Source organism: Prorops nasuta, unplaced genomic scaffold, assembly GCF_024137725.1.
Source record: "Prorops nasuta isolate Cenicafe-Biocafe unplaced genomic scaffold, Cenicafe_Pnas_1.2 PNAS00210, whole genome shotgun sequence".
NCBI classification, from domain to species: domain Eukaryota; kingdom Metazoa; phylum Arthropoda; class Insecta; order Hymenoptera; family Bethylidae; genus Prorops; species Prorops nasuta.
Window position 1 is genome coordinate 1 of NW_027117006.1, and position 20,744 is coordinate 20,744.

A 20,744-nucleotide genomic window follows, 5' to 3' on the forward strand; every position below is an offset into this window, starting at 1 on the left:
GGATCTAGCTGGATCAGTGGGATATGGAAAATCCTGTGGTAAACTGGTGAAAACCCTAAAGAGGCTTACGCCGATTTTCAGTAAAAGGACTTACGCCATTTGTGGCAGGACCTCTGTAAACCCTTTAGGTACATTTCGGTGCTTGAAATTACCTGAGCTATCTTAAAATCGTAAATTTTATTGCTCTTTCTGGTCAGTGCGGTTTTTTTCAGTCTTCACGACCAAAGAAAGGAGAAAGGCGTTTACTAGGTAAAAGCATTGAAAATTGTTGTATGTAGCAAACTGGAAAGGGTTTTAAAAGAATCTTCTTTAGAAAATGGTAACAGTTATTAACTATATAATACAATTTATAGTGCTATGCAAGTAACCACTGCAGAAATAAATTAATCAAAATAATTATTTAACATTACAATTTTAATTTAACATCACGATATGTAATTTGCAGAAGAAATAATAGAGATGTATTTTACAGTGAGATTGAAGTATGAGTAACAAAAACCTGCAACGATATTTCGCAGCAAATGATTATCTCTTATTATAAATAATAAGCAATTGTTACGTCTGATTGTTAATTATCTTTTGTCGGTAAAACAGAACAAGAAGCAGAATGCAGCTTATTCGACACTCTGCCATCTTACCGCAACCGTTAAAAGCAGATAAGTAAATGGAGGAGTTAGAAACTCTTTTACCATTCACAGGTAACTACTTATATACCTGGTCACAGGGTTGGCAATAAAGTAAGCTACTCAGGATAAAATGAAAATTAATAAGGTAATTTTATCCTACCATATCCGGATTTATTAACATGAAGTTTTACTCACTTTAACCAAAATAAAGTATAAAATGAAAGGATGGTTGAATAAACAAAGAATTGTAGAGTGAGCATATTTTATTAACAATTGCGAGGGTAATAATAAATAAACGTGTCACACAAACAATAAATAAAACGATAATGCCAGATAGTACGAATAACTCGCTAATCTCGCTAATCTTATCGATGCATGATTGATTAATGTTTCTCTCTCCACAATATACAATAAGATGATCTGGTTCGAGTCGTTGGAATTGAGGATGCATCGACTGACGAAGGAGAGTAAAAATGACATATAGATTGCCAAAGCATAATTGACCCGCGTAGCAATTCAGAAAAAGAGGAGAGTCATGTGTCAGTTGACATTGAGCTTACAGCAGTATCATTATCATCATCAATCAATTGACACATGCCGATATGAGCTAGTAAGGGTTATTTGGTGTGCATTTCTTTGGTCGAGTCCTTCATCGACAAATGTAGAGATCGATGGATCTCGTCGAGATTGATCGGATCTCATAGACTCGTGATATCTGCCTAATAATTTGATGAGCTGGCAGAATTGGACGACCCGGGCGAAGAGGACGAAGATGAGGAGGAGGATGATGAGGAGCTACCAGAACTGTAGGAGTTAGAACCTCCAGGTGAATAGTAGTTGTATGCCAAGTTTTGGGCTTCCACTCCATTGGTCGGTGTCCACACGCGGGAATAAGGACCATTTCCGTCCCACGTGTTAGCAGGGTCATAACTCGACGTGGTCGAGGGCAAAGGTGGAGCCCCGTATGCTCCTGGAGCTGGTTCCATTGACATACCTACAATTTTCGAAAATATATTATACTTTCACATGAACAAACTGCACCACTTTTCTTCAAATCCTTTAACTCGAGCGAAAGTTTTCTTTTATTTCCGGTTCCGATATATTTAAAACAAAAATTTTATCATTTGTACACATACCTCCTGGCATCATCATGCCACCTTTCTTGAAGAATTGCACAGCGATGAATCCAACAACAAGAAGAATAGCGAGTTTGGAAAGTATGAGAGCTTTGAGTGCTTTGAGTCCAATGATGGCCACAAAGATTGGCATAAGAGCCTTCAGCTTGAGTTTCAGCAAAAGTAAGAATGGTAGCAAAAGCTTCTTCTTCAGAATTCCACGTGCTTGACTGGTCGCCACTTCATTACTCTTGAATTCAACGTCCAAATCAGCGAGACTCCGACTTGGTCTGTATTTGAGGGATGCATCGGTAAACGGTACGTCGACGTTGTAATCGAAACTCTTCAGGTACTTGAAGGTTCTTGCCACAATAGCTTCGTCAACGGTTTCCAATGATCTCGCTTCGGTGTTGGTACCCAATTTCTCATCAAGGTATCCAAGTACTTCGTGTTTCATACAGGAAGTCCATGATTCGGCGGGTATACACTGATTCAAAGACTTTGTTAAGAAATCCTGATTGCCCATGGTAGATCCTGCCAGCAGGACTATCGCACTCGTTATAAAAAACAGCCTCATTCTTTTTTTAAATTTTTCACCCTTTATTATTACAAAACTACCCTCGAGCACAATAAATAACACGATCCACGCTGCTTTTTCTTGTTCGGGACGCGTTTAAATAATAAACGATCCTCGACCCATGCGGTGCGAGCGAGCGATCGACGATCGAACTGCGACTGACGGAGGAGTGGCCCGCCCCTTTTATTTAATTTGCCCCCCGCAAATCTATGTTATTCGGTCGCGCATGCCGGGAATCGTCGATCGAAGGAAAATTATTCAAATTTCACTGGCATAGAGCGTCCCCCGGACGTGTTCGTGCGTAGAGGAAAAGTGCGTGAAGAGGCGTGTGGGTATGGGGCGTCGCGTACTTCGTACACGATGGCATGCGACTCACGGAAAACGGAACTTGCGCCTCCTCCTTGCTCTTACTTGAATTTAACCCTGTCCTACGTCTGTCTCTACATCCTCCATAACGAAAGAGTCTTTCCTTTTACGCTATCATACGCCAGTTATTAACTGCTTCATTTGTTGCCAAAGAAACTGTTTCGATCTACGTGATGGATTCTCCTATTTAAATGCCTTTAAAAGCTTAAATAATCATAGTTTCTTGTTATTAAAATGCATTGAATATATTACTGCAGCTTTCATTTTCGTAAATTGAATGCAATGAGTGAAATTAATGTCTGCCAAATAATAATCCTGCAGTTTGTTGAAGAATTCGAGTTTGATAGATGCGTAGTATAAAGTAGGGATTTTTTTCAAATTATATATCATGTTAACTAGGTTTTCTTATGGTTTAAATAGAGAATAAATTTGACAATGCTGTTATGAGTTAAGAATTAATATTATGAGTTGTTCTCTATTGAGAGCTGGAGATCAGTCTTCCTACACATTTTAACGAAGTCATGTCACATTGTGATTGAACACGTGTTAATCATTAAAATGATTTTAAAATACCAAATAAAGAAAGTCATTGTGGCTTACATTACTTAGAAATTAAATATTCTGTTTAAGTAAAAAAAATTGATTTAAGTAGTATTAATGTGGATTATAAATAATATTTTTTGTTATAGATACTAAAAACTGCTCAATGATTACTTTAATTTTAAAAGCCTTTGAAGATTATAATTACGCTTATTGCCACTAATTTTGTTATTCAACAATACTTTATTGCAATACAAGAAATTTTGAAGTTGTTATGTACGGTGTATTTTATAGATTAGGCTATAATTTTATTTAAAAGTATGTGTAATACTCTCGTTGACCAGAAAAAATTCTAGAGAAAATGACAAGCTTTCTTTTAAAATATGATTAACTCTTCTTGACATATAAAAAAAGAAACAGGTGTGACAACGATGCATGAAAATACTTGTTTTATCTATCAAGTTTGTGCGACTGTTGCATCAGAATTAAAAGAAAACATGTTGTCCATTAAACGAAAAGTGAAAACATTCTGGTTTTATGATTTCTAATAAAATTTAAAGCATCATTTCAAAATTAATTCTTTGCACAATATTTATTAAATATGTTAGTTTACTAAGTTTATTGATTAAAACTAATACTTTCTAATATTCCATAACAATTGAAGTTAATAGAATTATGGACAACCTTACGCGATAGCAAATTTGTGCCATTTATTATTTTAGTTATAAAGAGTTTAATGTATAGAAAATATTTCTTATAAAAAATGTTATGTGAGAAGATAACTCTTACACTGATAGCATCAGAGGAGGTGTATTATACTAGTTACATATATTTTACTTAAGGCAGCTGAAAAACATTTTTACGAAGATAAGTAAAATATAGAGATTATAAATTTAAACTGTTACTTTCATTTTTAAACCATCGTAATCCATATAATAAATTTAATTCAAGAATAGCAATATATTTTATTGACACCGATGCAATACTGAACGTTGTTCTTTTAGGGATATAATTATGATTAAAATTACAATACTAATTATTATCCTGATATATATGCATATTCAGAAAAATTGTTCAAACGTAGTTGGTTGTTAAAAAAATTATCACTGTTATTATACAATTTTTGTAAACCAAATTTTATAATCGAAATCTCATTGAAGATGATATTATTAGCATCAAAAATAACTAAATTCATACACTTGAATGGAATCGTGTGTAACAAGATTTTTATTACAAGAGAAGAATAACATTTTAAAGTTTATTTAACTCTTAAGAGAAGCACTATAGCAGCGCCGCGATTCAAGAGCACACGTGCACCCCATACCCATTACTCCTCTTGAGAGTTAAAGAGCATTAGCCATGACTTTATATAATATTTAATAAAATATTTACATTCAAATTAAAAATTTTGGTGCTACCATTTGTAATCGATAATAATTAATAACCAATACACAGATAAATAAATCGAAATAATAATTTATTAAATAAATCGTACAAATAGAAAGGTAGAGGTATTTTACAAAAGTTTATGAAAGATGAGAATAAATTAAGATGATGGTGCGTATGCGGTGTAAGCTAGGTCTTGGGCGTATTGAGCTGGTTGATCATTCTCATGGAAGGACCTGTACTGTGCAGCTTGGTATTCCCAAGGTCCATGAGCAGCAAGGGGAGCAGCGTGGCTATCAGCGGCAATCTTCTTGCAGAGCTGGAAGATGGCGAGCCCAACGGAAACGACGAAGCTGAAGAAAGATAGTTGAAGAGCGTTCCATGCTTTGAGACCAAGGATACCGATGGCCAAAGGAATCAAGGTCATTGCTTTCAGAAGAACAAAAACAAGGATGGGGATGATGACTTTCTTCAGTTTAGATTTACGTGCTTCCTCAACGGCTCGACCCTCTCCAAACTTAACGTTGAAGCTGAGCTCGTCGTCCTCGAGGTTCCTCGAGCTAACCTTCACGCTCGAGTCAAAGGGTAACTTGAAGGTCACGTCATGAGAAGTCAAGTAGTACTGAATAGTTTCGAGGAAAGAGCCTTCACTGCGGGCGGACACTTCCTCTACTGGGTAAGAGTTACGAGTCACTTCCACTGTCTCGGATACCTAGACAGAAAAGAAAAGTTCTTAAAAGCACGTTCTATTTTCATTCACAGGATAATACGCGACTCCAAGAAACGGTACTATCCCGAAGAATAATGCAGAGTACAACAACATGCATTCCTACACGTCTATTTTTCCATTCTAAAATAAACTTGAAAAAAAAAACAAAGATTCTTGGCATATATATTATGCAAGACTCGAACTACCATAAATTTCTTTCCAAATTTAAACGAGAGTGTCGAAGCCTACCTTAAAGCTGTCTTTGCGGAAGATTTGATCAAGAAGATTGAGCACTTTGAACTTCATACAGGAGATCTCGTCGTTTTTCTGGGCACACTCGACTTTGGTCTGGTCGACCATGTGGTCCATGGCAGTGCCTTTCCAGAATTCATTTTTGGCAGGCTGGCCAGCGACGAGGGCTGCCAGAAGAAGGGTGCAAAGCGCGATCAATTTCATGATATGAAATGGTATCACGAGGAGACTAGTCGAGGAATTGTCAGAGGACGACGAAGGCAAAAGCACGACTGATGGCAATGGGTTGGGCAAGTGGCTATTTATACGAGGCCTATCGTCGAATCGCGTATCGTCCATGAACCGTCGCATTGCCCCCTACCCTCTACTGGCTAGCACGAATTTTCTTTTCGTTCAGTATGGTCTTCGATTATCGAGGCCCCGGCTGTCCGTGACGAGCATCCTGATCAGGCGGTACGATGAACGGACGACTTTGTCGCGCGACGCGCAGCACGCGACGCCGTCGAGGAAACGCGTGACGAACCAACTGCCAAGCAGGCGATTCCTCTATAACTCGATGCTAGTTAACCGCCACACTTTGCTTTCTATGATATGCCGCGAAAGACCCACTTCACGACTCATATTGTCATAACTTTTCTTCCGGCTTCGGCCAATATCGAATACCTTTACCTTTGCACTTGCTGACTTCGTAATTACAATTTTCATCCTCCATTCTTTCACGTATTAACCAGGGCCTTTAAAATATCATACACGTCGCTTAACGGCTTCTCGATATCATCGGCAGACCAAACTTTCTTAATGGTACACTAATCTATTTTCGTTTCTTTTATTAACACGAGCTTTGTTAATAGACACAGATTTTATGTTAATTTCGAACACAATTTAGTATCCTATGATAAGTTCGAATACAATGTAATTTTCGTTAGGTTAGGTTTTTTTGTTTATGATATTATAATACAAGAGCTTTTGATAGATAATTGATTTATACGTATAATTTTCATATACGTAAAAATAAGAATAAGTGTTATTATAAAAATAGAGGTGCTTTTAGAATTTGATTTTATAAATGGGAAAACTGCAGGTAATTATAAATATAAAAAAATTGTGTTAAAGTCCTCTGAAGTTTTTCGGAATTGGATAAAACAGTAGAGTCTTATTCTTATGCAATTTCGAATTTAAAAAAAGGAAAGGGATTCCATTATGGATCTTGTTACGGTTCGTATACATGAAGCACTTTCTCCCGTAATTGGTTTTTCTAAAACTTTCTAATCAATAAATCGTGAGATATTTTATTATTTGCAAGAGCGTCTCCGACCGCTAAGCGGAAGCCATTCGAAATAAGAGTGGAGGAGAGTCTACCCTTGGCACACATGGCATCGTAACATTGGCATTGATTCAATCATTCATTCATACCACGATTTATCAACTTTCCACTTATTTACTCCGTTAGATATACCCCACCACTCTCTCTAAGGTAAGCAAAGTATACCAGTCGCTGCTAATTTCATTACCTCCTACCCCAATTTAATTAATGCCCCGATTTTTCGAGACTGAGTGCGAGACCGAGTGAGAGACTTTGAGACACGGCTTCCTCTATTTATCAAGAATGCGTGTTGCGTTCGAGTTTCTCGTGCGTGAACGCGATTGGGGTGGCGAAGAGACACTTTTGCGGGCTGTCCGACTTCGGTTGCTCGTAACAATGAAACGGTAATTGGAATTTTGGGTCGCCATCGTTAGCATAAGCATTCAGGCCGTTTACCCGATCATCCACTGATTTCTATCGACTTTTCGTCCGACGAATTTTTTAATAATACAAAATCCTTGAAATTTATTAAGAACAACGAATTCTACAAGGGTTATTTACACTAATACATTTATCATAAGTATGCTGGTTGCTCAAAAGCTTGCCTACGTAAGAAGGTTATCTACTTCAGTGATTTATCCATAAAACGTAATAAGGGAGCTTTTCAAGTAGAGTATTTTTACATTTTAGTGTATTCTTCACTAACAGAATTTCCGAGTTGTTTACAAAGTGCAATTTTCAAAAGTTTCAGAAGAAAGTATTTGCTTTCACTCTTTAGGGTAAAAATTCTCTTTTTCAATTATAAATTTTAAGCCGAGTATTGCATTTAAGTAAATAATGAAACTAAGAGTAAGAGGCATAATACTATATTATGATTAAGGTAACTTGGAATGTTTAGGTGGGTCATAGTGTAAGACACAATGTGTTACAAAATAATGTCAGATTTATTTTACATAAATAGAGTGACATAAATAAATATTAAATAACATGTTCAGATGAAGAAAAGTCTTTAGTCTACTTTCTGTAGGCTCTGTACGGTCCGTGAGGTGCGGTGTCCCAATGAGGTGGGTGTTCTACTGGTGGGTGACCATAGTGGACTACTTCGTAGGCTACTTTGGGCTTCGACAGTTTAAAGATAAGCATAGCTCCGCTGAGAACCAGGGACAGAAGACCAAGAGTCAATGCTTTCCATGTTTTCAGGGCGATTAAAGCAATTGCCAGTGGTACCAATGCAGTAGCTTTAAACTTCAAACCCAGCAGGAAAGGAATCATGACCTTTTTCACGAACCCACGTCCTAAAAAGAACAAATTTAGAGTTTTAAAATCAACCCCACAAAATCTACTAACAGGTTGATTACTTTTAATGAGCGACATCGATTATTAGAATATCAATAACTCGTAATATCTTACCTTCAGTTGTGGAAGAATCAGACAAAGGAATGTTAAGACTTTTGGGTACACCCTCCACCAGGGATCTGGGAACGATGTTAGATCCAACTATTGCTTCAGGAAGTTTAGCTTCAAGGCTGTGACTTGACAAGTAAGAATCCACTTTCTCCAGCATCAAGGATCTCAAAAGTTCCCTCCTTGCAGGATCAACAAAGTCATATTGAGAAGGGTAGTATTCCTCAGCTGTTTCCTCCGGTGCCTGTCTGGATTTCACAATGGCGAGATCATCGGTGATTGCCAGCTTTTCTTGCTTCACAGCAGTACTGAGGTAAGAGAGAACTTTTGGTTTCACGCAAGATAGCATAACTTCGCTATCCGCGCATCTGTAAATCAAATATTAGTCTATTACGATCACTGTCACAAACACTTGTACCCACTCAAAATAATTAAACAAAGATTTGCGTGTATTTTGATGAATTTTGTAATTTGTCCATTCTATGGACTAATTACTCGTTCTTACCTACGATAAATCCTTTGAAGAGCTGCAGCCGCAGTTTCTGTACTCTGGGCACCCGTAAGGGTGGCCGCAAGAGCTACCGTAGCAATTGTGATAAGAACCCTCATGGCAGTACCACTGATTTGCGAAGCTAAACACCGAATGCACGTTTGAACCAACTGAACGCCGTTTTATAGCCGATGAACGCCAGCTACGATCGATGAATTTTAATCAAGAACGTGTGGCTGTCCGAAAGGAAAGAAGAAAGCCTTATTTTCTAGGGTGCCGATGTTTCACAGCTCAGAACTCAGTCCCTCCAAAAAATTTCGATTTCGACACCCGAACGTGATATTATTTCCGCTTTGTAGCAGTATCTCTAATTTCTTTCAATGAAATTATAATCGGACAAGGATTCATTTACTGCTCTTATTCTAGTTTCAAAAGTACTTATTTGTCTATATAGTTTTGATTTAGTTCTGTCGTTCAATTAATTATTTCACACACACAAACACACACATTTCGGACAATCCTAAATCATAAACAAATTAAGAATAAAAATAAACGCCTATTTATAATTTATTATATCAATATTTTATATCGACTCTTTTATTGATACTTATGTTAACTATTCAGTAGGACTTGCGTGCCAAAATTTCAAATTTAAACATCTTTTAATCATGTCTGAATTTTTTATTTGACCCTTAAATAACACACTTCAAGCATGAGAAATGAGGTTGACACTTAGTCAATCTGACCTATGTCTCTTTTATCACTTACTAAAAAATTGTAACTAATGAATTAATCATACTAATAAAAATGTGTTATATCATTCAAATCTTAAAAAAATATATAATTTTAATAGGAAATAAAAGATTTTATCAAATTTTTAGAAATATAATTAGAAAAGCACTTTTACTGTCTCGGCATCAACTTTCAAAGTGCGAACTTAAAGATAAGAATCTATATTATAAGTAGATAACTTGAATTATTCCAAATTTTCCTTGTAAAAACATTACATCTCACCTCTAAATTACACACCGTTCAGTTAAACTCTAAATGTACTTTAAGTGTTAATGTAGATTTGCTCACTTAAACATGAGTGACATATAAAATTAATAGAAATGAAAGCTAAATTGATAAAAGTTCATTCCAGCAATAAGAAACAAGTTATATTTCATTATTAAATGTACATTTCTCATAAATATAAGACTTACCATTTACAAAAGTATTAATTGTTCAAAAATTCAGTAACAAATATTTGAACAAATACAGTTTTCCTTCGTGTTATAATTTATAGGTGATAAAACTAAAAGTTATGCTGGTTAGACGAAGACTATGTTGCAAATTTTGTGATTTCTTAAATAATTAACTCATGGTTTAAGGATTTGAATACATTTGGATAATATAAGTGCATTTACAAATTTTTATTTTATAATAAATAACATACATTCCACTTTAAAATAATGATTCTCTTAAGATTTTAATACTTTGTACAATATTGCTACGTCAGGATTTCATAACAACTCATTTATGGCAGCAAAGCACATAATGTTAAAATAAATATTAATTATCATAAGAGATATTAATAATGGTATATAAATATAATTTATTTTATATTTGTCTGGACAGTAGTTTTTTATATTATACAGCTCTTTTTAATAAATAATTTAAAATTACTACTATATACCTATTCCTCCTCAAAGAATTTTTCATTCATTTCTCAATCATATTGTTATAAGTATTTAATTATCCTAAGAAAAAATATTTCATTTAAATATTTTGATTATAAATAAAAATAAATAACGTATCACCCAATATAGCCCTTTGAAATGCTGATTCAACCAGAAAATACCACGTCTGTGTCATTAGTTCAGATTTGTACTGAAAAAACTGGATGGTTAGAGATGATAATTAAAAATACAAACATAAAACATTAACATAAGCAATATCAAAGGCAGTTCTTAATAATTTATCAAACTTAAAATATACTACAGATAATGTTAATTATCAATAATTTTCTCATTGCGTTGAGAATAAATAAGACTGTCAAGAATCAAGGTTTGACTGTGCATCAAAAAATATTTGATACAAAGTCAAAACACTCACAGTACACATTCTTATGACAGATTAGCAGACTAAATGTATAAATAAATTATTTAATAGTTAAATAGAGACTTAACGGCAAAAAGAGTTTCGCTTTAATATTTATAGGAATCTATGGCAGTTTTAACGTAGCTTTACACTTATGCAAACGCTTATAATCATTTGAGATGAGAAGTAGCTTATTTAATGATTCCGGTATAAACGTTAATAACATTTACGTACAGGTAGTTGTCACACGTGAACAAGTATTAAACAATAGATTTTGCATAAGTTAATATAACACATATCTATGTCTGTTTAGTACTATGTAAGACTCGTATCAGATCTATTTAAGCGTTTATTTGCTTCAATAAACTCCTAATTTATACAAAACAACAGCATACTTCTCTTTAATCATTCCTTTGTTTCAATTCTATTGACTACATTGATTTTTCTAAATAGAATATATCCAATAATCTATTGGCGCTATTCCGTGTTTATATGGCAGGGGTACGTGCGTAGGCAATCTCCGCCATCCTGGCCTAATCTTGCAGCATTCATGTACCTGTGAAACTTTTGACTCGATACGGAATTAGAGGCCTCACGTTTGCTGAGCTCATTTGGATCCCTGAAAGCAATAAAAGATCAATAGTTAATAGATTCTTCAAGAGTATAATTAGTTCTAACCTATGTATATTTAATTAGAGACTAGAAACAGTATGCTGTGCAGCAGTGTAGCACCGATTGTAAATTGTACGCACTAGAATTCGTATTATAATTGGCATTGAAGAAAAAGTCTCGAAAACAAGCGAAGTATCTTATTACGGAGATAATAGTTTTCCCAGTAAGAAAACGTAAGAAATAGCCAAAAGCACCATTTCACAGTTTGTTAGATTTCATTCTAATTGGTAGTAGAAATTCTTTGACAGTTTTTATTAGTACAAGATGAAATAATTGACTATCACAGATCGGACTGCAATTCTCTAGTAGTTTTGGCTTATAGCTAACCAGGATAGTAATCGCGGAAAGGCATAGAAGACGTTAAATTGAACAATCGAGCGTATGATCAACGAAGCTCGGAAGGAATTAAGTAAAAAGGACAAAAAGCTGGAGAGAAAATGGCAAGGAACGTGGCGCGATGACCTGATTGGCGTGATTCGGAGCGAGGGCGATGGCCACCTTTCTCCTTATGATTTGCGCGATATCAGAGCCACGCAAGACGCAACAGTGCATATACCTGGAGAGTTCGTTCGAGACCAAATTGCTGTGTGGTGAATAAAGCGTTGGATTCTTGTACATGCTGCAGACCAGTCTCTCTCTGCAAGGTTCCTCGGAGAACCTCAAATGCGTGAAGATATCCTCCAGCCTACCAACTATAGGTCCAAAATAGTCATCGTCGAATTTCTTGTTGACCTTTGCACCCGTACTAATGGTTTTGGCCACTGGCGAAGTCTTTTGAGCTTGGTATGCGTTTGGCTTCAGCGTCTGCTGACTCTGGCTTAGGCCGACGTACGGAGTTTTAAGATTCGTCGTTGTAGTTTTGGGCAGAACAGCAGCTAAGAGACTGTTTGCACTAAGCGTCGAAGGAGCTGGAACGGGAGCCATTAAAGGGGCCACTGGTACCGCGGTGGCCATGGTTGGTTGTTGCACAGCGATTCGTCGATTGTATTTGTTGCTTTCATCGAGATATCCAGAATATGCCAGATTATGCGAAGAAGCTGACAAATGTTTATCGTGATAGGGTCCTACTGGTCGAGCATTAGGTGCGTATTGATGTACGCCGTAATTATTGGCATATGTTTGAGATGCTAATGGTGATGGTGCCGGAACTATTCCTGGAACCGGTCCTGCTCCATGACCAGGTGAGACTGCACCTACGTGCTCATTCACACCGTTGTAACCACTATCCTCATACGGTTCGATACCCCATTCTCGAAGCTCCTCAACGTCCTTGCGATATTGAATATGCGGATGCGCGTAATCGTAACCGTCGAACTCTGGCTCCGGATGATGATGATGGTGATCGTAATAAGTCGGTACCGGTACGGGAACCGGAACGTGATGATGGTGATGCGCTATCTAAAAGTATTAACAAGACAGTTTATTATTTTTTTATTGTTTCTTCAATTTTTTACTACGCAACGAAGCATCATTTGCATCCATTAACCTCCGTGACGAATGAATGGCTAATTTACCTGATGATGATGATGATGATATTTGGTGCCATGGCTATAGTAGCTAGAACATAACTTAAAGATGTGCGCAAAGGCTGGTACGAGAAACAATAGCAGTTTCAGGAAGAGTTTTTTGGCCGTGCCCACTCCGAAGAGGAACGGAATGACAAACATAAATTTCACTTTGATGAGTTTGATGATCAAGAGGAGCGCCAAGAAACTCATTAGCAATTTGTTCTGGATGAATCGTCCTATAAAATCAATCCACGATTAGTAGATGAATACTTGATTGAAATGTAGGGTAACCAAAAGCTAGTAACACACGTGTGAAAAAAACTTTAAGCAAAAAAACATCAGCAAAAATGTAAAGTATCGTTCTGTAGTATCGTCACAGCAAAGTAAATTATTTAATTAAAATTGAATCTTTTACTATAATGTTATTAAGTAAATGGCATTGGAAGAAAAGAAGCTTTTTTCCTTACTGATTTTCTTAAACAATCTACCCTCGTTGTCAAGGGAACGTTGTCCAAAATCAACCCTTAACAATGCACCGCTGTCGTCAATCTCCCGTGGACTTATACGAACCGTAGCGCCATCAAAAAAGAATTCCGGTAATTGTAGCTCATAATTCCTAGTAGCCAGGAATTTCACAGTTCGTTTACGGAGAGCATTGGTAATCTCTTCCAAAGGACTTTTACGATCATTTTCAAGAGTTCTACCACTGTCCTTTACTTCCTCAGGTTCCTCCTCATCCGTATCATCCTCGCAATTAATCTTCCTTGAATCCTCGACAAGATTATCATCCAGTTCGTCCCGTTTGCTCATCTTTTTCGGGCACGAGCCATAATCAAGACTATTTTTCGTCAACACTAATCCATCAAACACAGTAATGTTATCTCGTTCCACGAGAGCACCATCCAGATACGTATAGGCGTTTTTCTGAATGCACGAAAAGGTCACCTTTTTTTTGCAATCCCTAAAGAGGCCGTGCCACAACTCGTTACCGGTTTCGTTAACGGAAAATCCGGTAAAATTGAAGATCCTCGCATATGACCCCAAATTGCCGATCCCGAAGAATTCAGGACTGGCGTACGCTACTGAAGTGTACGCGATGATTAAAATCGTCCAGCGATACATGATTGGTTCGCAGAAGGCCTTGAGGAAGACTCTATATTAGCTCGTTCCACTTAATTCTTTATTTACAGTAAGCACACACCAACGCGTCCAGGAAATGTCGCGCTGCTCCTATGTATGTGGATCACGAAAGGACTAAACTAGAACTGGCTACACTTTTGATTTCGTCAGAGGACCGATACCACACGTCCACCTCGTGTATCTTCAATTCTTTGGTATCTGCTTGTGGACATCTCGGCTCTTCCTTTTTGTCCGAATTCTTCTTCCTCGCTGACCTACCCCCACTCTGCCACCGAAAAGTAGCTGGCTCACTCGTCCCTCCCACCCCGAGGTACCACAATCCGCTTCCACCTTGACTGAACACGTGCTCCGAACACTCGAAATCAGTTCGTAGACACGCGTGGTTCTTTTGCATCGCAGACCTATAGACCCATGACCTTCTTCCTCCTTTAGTCTAAATGTTCTTCCTTTATCCATCGATTTTCCTCGCTTCTTTTGTACATATCCGTTCGAACCATTTTCTCCAAACCAACTTTCTTATCGCTCACATCCGTTTTGGTCTTCTTCTTCTCCTTCTTCTCTCTCTTCCTCAAACTACTATATATTTGCTAACCTGAATTTTCAATCGTCGCTCGATCACGCGTCTGCAGCGATTACTTGCTCGCTCTCCTTATCACAGTCAAGGTCAGGACGGACTCTTATTCATGCATATTCTTGCTATTCTCAACGATATACATCCCCGTACTAAGATAAGCCACTCTCGTGACAGAGACGCGTTCGGTTCGATCTCCTGCTCAAAACTAACCACGAGCTACTCTCCGGTCTCGCTTACGATTCACCTGAGCGTCAAGTGTGTCAAAGGCACTCCTACTCCGACAACTCGATTCTCCATGGAAGGTCATTATCGTCTCTTCTCCGACTAGCCTGGCTCTCGTTCACCTGCACTTACGCATCTCTTGCACTCACCGGTCACGTACGATTTCGATTGTGCGTGCCAAGTTCCTGAGATAAAATAGTTACAGGTACACGGGATCTACCTACCAAGTGGTTCGTACAACTATTTCCCTCTCTCTCTTGCTCCTTATTGTTTCTCCCGTTTCCCCACAATCTACAAACTGGCCACATCGTTCAACCTTCCACTGCTCGACTCGCCATTTGCATAGAAGAAAAGGCGCATTTATGAATAAAAAATATCAAACGGAGTCCAGCCCACCATGGTTGATCTTCTTATTTCCTGTATATACTGGCACGATTTGTATTTTATTCGGACACTATATAGAGTACTGCTGAAATAACGAGACTTTCAGGAGAGAAGTAATTTACAATTGAAGAGTAATTAGGAGAACTGAATGTAATCGCGGTGATACAGTGTGCATTCCACTATGTGGTATCTCATCCACGCTGCTTGGAGCGGTGCATGGTTGGACCGTTGCGCGATATATACAGTTGCCCGTCTATCGGACTATAAGGTATAGACCAGTGTTTGCTGGCACTGCGTCGATCCAGTTTGTTTGCTACTTAACCAATTACAGTTCGAGCGAATCCCGCGTGTGCAATGCACGTGCCGGATGCCGGCTCTTGTCTTTATAGTATACTGAAGAAGCGTGGAATGGGTCGCTGACCTCTTATCGATCATTTCTCTTTGACGATAGTGAATTGCAATATTGTTCTCACTAATTTTGAATGCGTGCAATGTTTACTTGTGTAAATGTTTGCTGTCACATTTGAATGACGTTACAAATGATGCTGCTCCTTAGTTGTGCCGCAAAAGAGACTCCCTATAACGCATAATATGTCGTAAACTGTTCTACTGGTGATGCGTAACGAATGATGGATAAAAAATGCAAATAATTGTATCGAATTGTACGTAAAGTATTTTCAATTAATTAGGTATTAAAAGTAGGTTATGTTTATTAGGCAATGTTAATTAATATTATCGCATATCTTAGTTAGTTCATCCTGAAAAAACAAAGACTTGTTTGACTGAGTCGTGACACCTTTCTAATTCATTTTTACGAGCTCGCTACTTTTTATTTTACACCAATGATAAAAAATGACGAGTCTACGTCGAAGATCTAATTAAATCCCTCTTGGATATCGAGCATTGGTCGATGACGCAATGTGGATTTATACCATTCCTATCCGCTTTTCTTTCAAGCTGAGAACCAGGTTATTATAGCAAGCCGTTAAACATCTATGCTAGATCAAATTTCCTTGTTTGTTCTCATAGCAGTTATAACATATTCGTAAGAAGTTTCCTTATGTAAATTAGTATATACTTCGTAAAACAAAATGGGACACTTGAGAATGAGTAATAAATGAATCTTAAGCATTTCTCCCAGTTTCTTGTTGATATAAAAATAACCAAAGAAACGTTTAAAATTATAAATATCTCATCAGATCACGATTAATTGAATGATGCATTATTATTACACTATTATTAAATCCAATCGTAATTGCTGCAATTAAAAAGTTTTAACGTGTTTGATTTTAAATTCAGTATCTCGTATATGTTACCAAAAGTGTGAATCCCTTATTGAAATTATAGAGAATGAAAACGAAATTTTTAATGCTGCAGATAACAAATAAAACACAAAAAATTCCTTATCATCTATAAAACAGTGAAAGATCAATTTGTATTTATTCGCTAAAATAAAACAGCTTGCACCGAGGGCTGATGACATTAACGATAAAGACGTTGTCTATCCTGCATGCTTAATCAATTTGCTCAAAACAAAAACTTGCTCTACGTGTACCATCCCACGTGAATCAACACTCGTGAGATTTCACTGATAGAGATACCAGCAGTGAACGCGTTCCCATTATTCCCCTGCACAGGATAAAATTAGCAAAATGGAATGTCCGTCCTTTCGTGATACTATATATATGTCCCACCGTGGACCCAGATGGTACGACCAATGACGTTACGATACTGACAAATTCAGCTCGATAACGGTTCGAGGAAGCTTCGAGATGTGAAGTACCAATGTCACTGGATTGCAGAGGATTTCCATAGAGAGAGAGTCTACGTCATCGTCGTCGATGGAGTGTGATTGGGCGGGCCAGTCGACGAACTGACCGTCGGTTGAATTCCATTGACCTACAATCGGCCCCACTAGGTAGGTAGGTTGGTTGGCTGGTTGTGTGGTTTGGTTATACTTACCTGGTCGCTTGGTCGAGGCATGACCGGCTTACGTATGTTCTGTCGTTGCCGAAAAGCAATCGTTCGAAACTTGAAACCAACCAACCACGCTGCTTCGCAGCCTCATACTCAGTCACAGAATCCCGACCTGTTCCTTCTTATAACCTTCCTTGGGGTCAGATTTGTACCAGCATCCAAAACCAGCGGATCCACATTCTCATCCATTACTTCTTATTTTTACCAAATAGACTTAGAGATGCAATCATCGCAATCAAGTCTCAATCATATACAATTAACGATTTATTCCTTACATATTTTATAAGATTACGAGTTTTTCTTTAAATCCTCAGGAAAATATTTATTTTTATTATATAATAAAGTTACAGTGATTCGAAGAAATAACGTTATTTTTTATAAGTATATTTTTACATCAATTCTCTACCAAGAAAAAATATTTTTCAAATATAATGAAAACATGTATTAAATAACATTTAAATATATACTTGTGTTGAACAAAAATTATATTTAAATTATATTTTACTTCTTTAACATATATTATAATTGAAAATTATATTATATTTTGAAGAATTAAATATAAATTCGTTAATATATAAAAATGTATTAAAATTAAATTTTTCGGCTATAATTTGCTCGTTTATTCTAATATATATTTTCCCATGGGGGAATTATACCAGAGTATGAAGGACAACTTTGGTCAAGACTCATTCTTGCTTACATTCCTGGAAACGAATTTAACGGTGGAGCAACTGTCTGTAAAGATTCGTCTCGGTTACTCTCGTTCGTTGCTATTAAAATATGTACTGCGTGCTTCCCACGTCTTTTTTAATCTCGATACCCATGGAAGAACAAGAAGCTCGTTACGTTTAAAAGCAGCCTACATACTTTTACGAAGATCCTTATTATCTTTAGGTAGTTCGAATTTAGTAACAAGGCTTTTTAATTTTTTGTAACTGCCCACCAGACCGCTTTGTTTTCTGAAATTACTCAAAATAATAGCTTCATGCAACGGTTTATTACTCTGTTCTGCCTCGATAAATATGTCAACTTCTCCATTCAAGAAGTCTCACTTTCGCAGGGGATATACCGTCAATTTAGACGATTGAATGTTATAATACGTTGCTCGTTCGACCAAGCATATTATTCCTAAACTGTTTCGTTTAGCGCTTTGTTTGGAATAAAACTAGTTTTAAACTATTGAACTGATCCATATTTCAACCTATAAATTTACATTTATAAACATGTTATTAAAATTGATTTTCTAGAATTCGTGTAGTGGCTTGATTTTGTAAGAATCAACATTACAAATAAAGATTTAAAATAAACTTGTAAATTCAATTGTAGTATACGTTAGAAGTACTTTATCGTCAAAGTCAATCAATGATTTAAAGTGGTGTCTGACTGAAAGTATTTGTACTACTGTAGCGCATCGAAACTGGTTTGCCCTCGTCGAAGTGAACCAAGCAACTAGGACGCATTACGCGTTGAGCGAATAAAAAAATTTAATGGGTCCAAACGAAGTACGATGAGAAATGAAAGCACACACATATAATATTTGCGTATGTCCATGTGTAAGCTGTGGACATAACCTTTCGAATATATATACGGTTATATCGATATTGCTCAGAAACGCGTACTGGATTGGGCGAATGCACTGTTATCGCTCCAAATCTGATAAAAAAGTAGGCAATGCATACTCTCGCCGCTATGGCAGACTTAGGCTCAGAGGCAATGCGACCGTGGTTATACTCTTCTCACATGTAATGTTGATTAAATGAAAGTTGTAGGCAGCGTAAGAGTCCTGTTTAACCACAATGTGCAGGAAGCACAAATTTTACTAAACCGAAAGTTTCATTCTTAAACTGGAACACGCTATTCAATAGTTTTAGACAAATTCAGTGAACAAAAGTCTCTTTTTAAAAGCACTATGTATGGATCATTGTTCTAAAGATTTCTAAAATTTTTTTTTTAAATTTCATATTTCAGTTTTTGCACTATTAAGAAGGTTCTATAAAAAGTTTAATGCGTTAAAATACAACAAATTATGCTAATTTTTAAAATAGTCACGTTTATTTCAGGTCAAGCAAAAGACTTGCCGGCTACAAATATCTATCAATGTCTTGCTTTGGTAGAAAAAGAATCTTTAAAATGTGTTACAGATTTTAGTATAGAGAAAAAGTTGAAGCCTCATTTCTCGGTATTTAAATATCTGTTAAAGTCAGTATTTTCATTCAAAACACGTCTTAAATGTCGTTGGAGAGTTCTAATTTGGTAAGTGCGTACGCATTATATCTATCAAGCAGAGCCTTTCTAAGCTGGCGGAAGATTTTTCTAAGCTAATGTAATAGCGTGGAGCGCATTCACCTACTAGGAGGTAGGAATCGCGCAAGAGAGCGTCATATTTACCGGTAACGTTCAATTACTTAACTACTGCTACGTCACATGTATGATATAGGAGGCCATGGACCCGCTCAGCACGTACACAGGTTAGAAGAAAGTGAAGCAGCTAGTTTAAGTTTTAACAATGTTCAGTAATTTTTTGTGTTTACGTTTTTACTTCTTCAGCATTATTGCCTGCTTGAATGTAATAGTGTGCAATCAAGACTATCAACTGCGTTTTGTACTATTATGAATAAAAATCTTTCGTCCTGCTAATATTTGAAGAGGAGCAGTGGCGTAAATAAAAATTTTGTGCCAGTAGTGTTATGTCTCAAATACCGTTATTAGCTAGCATGAAAATGTCAATCAGTTAGATCGTTAAAATTACAGTAGCTCAATATTAAAATATTATATAGCGTAAATCACACATATAAACACAGAATTACTTCCTATCTAAGCTTTATAAATGTATTTTATATATTTTCATCATATCAGTAATGAATACATTTTGCTTTAAATCATGAACTAGTAAGCTAGGAATATCTTCTAGATATCTATCTAGAATAAACTGATTTCGCGATCAATGACCTCGACAGTATTAGAAATGAATTATTTGACACAGAAAAGCACGTGGTTCTATCAATTGATAGAACCTCGATGGATTTACTTCCTGATTCTAAAGTTCATTTTTTGTAGGTACAATTCATGATTCAATTAGCCGCCTGCGGTTTAGCAGATTGCGGTTGGAATTTGTTCAATCATTCAAGAACATTACTGATGTAGAATAACATTTGCTGAAAAGGTCGGAGAGTGTAGAATTTGTTTTCAGAGTGCAACTGTCTCAACAAACTGTATTTGATCAAAAACAGTATATATATATATATATATGCTTATATAGTTTTAGTGGGTTATCGTATGAAAACTTTCTCCGATTTTCTCGATGGGGATTACCGTGACCTTGTCTGGCCAAGGCGGTTCCAGTGCCGAGCCGATCACTAGGTTGTCTAACGGTGGCTAGGCGATAGTGCGTGACATACGTTTGTTTTGCGTAGAATG

The 20,744-nt window shown here is 36.7% G+C and overlaps 4 protein-coding genes across 4 annotated transcripts; all 4 read right to left on the reverse strand.

Moving 5' to 3' along the window:
- Window positions 1-1,345: 1,345 nt before the first annotated feature.
- LOC136785243 (uncharacterized) lies at window positions 1,346-2,318 on the reverse strand. The gene is made up of 2 exons (XM_066746278.1): window positions 1,763-2,318; window positions 1,346-1,620 (listed from the first exon to the last, which is right to left on the reverse strand). The coding sequence occupies exons 1-2, from the start codon at window positions 2,316-2,318 to the stop codon at window positions 1,346-1,348; spliced, it is 831 nt and encodes a 276-aa protein (XP_066602375.1).
- Window positions 2,319-4,770: 2,452 nt separating this feature from the next.
- LOC136785242 (uncharacterized) lies at window positions 4,771-5,775 on the reverse strand. Its single transcript, XM_066746277.1, has 2 exons — window positions 5,569-5,775; window positions 4,771-5,322 (listed from the first exon to the last, which is right to left on the reverse strand). The coding sequence occupies exons 1-2, from the start codon at window positions 5,773-5,775 to the stop codon at window positions 4,771-4,773; spliced, it is 759 nt and encodes a 252-aa protein (XP_066602374.1).
- Window positions 5,776-7,888: 2,113 nt separating this feature from the next.
- Window positions 7,889-8,887, reverse strand: LOC136785245 (uncharacterized). The gene is made up of 3 exons (XM_066746280.1): window positions 8,784-8,887; window positions 8,285-8,646; window positions 7,889-8,169 (listed from the first exon to the last, which is right to left on the reverse strand). The coding sequence occupies exons 1-3, from the start codon at window positions 8,885-8,887 to the stop codon at window positions 7,889-7,891; spliced, it is 747 nt and encodes a 248-aa protein (XP_066602377.1).
- Window positions 8,888-11,327: 2,440 nt separating this feature from the next.
- Window positions 11,328-14,152, reverse strand: LOC136785244 (uncharacterized). The gene is made up of 4 exons (XM_066746279.1): window positions 13,498-14,152; window positions 13,037-13,266; window positions 12,079-12,920; window positions 11,328-11,469 (listed from the first exon to the last, which is right to left on the reverse strand). The coding sequence occupies exons 1-4, from the start codon at window positions 14,150-14,152 to the stop codon at window positions 11,328-11,330; spliced, it is 1,869 nt and encodes a 622-aa protein (XP_066602376.1).
- Window positions 14,153-20,744: the final 6,592 nt, after the last annotated feature.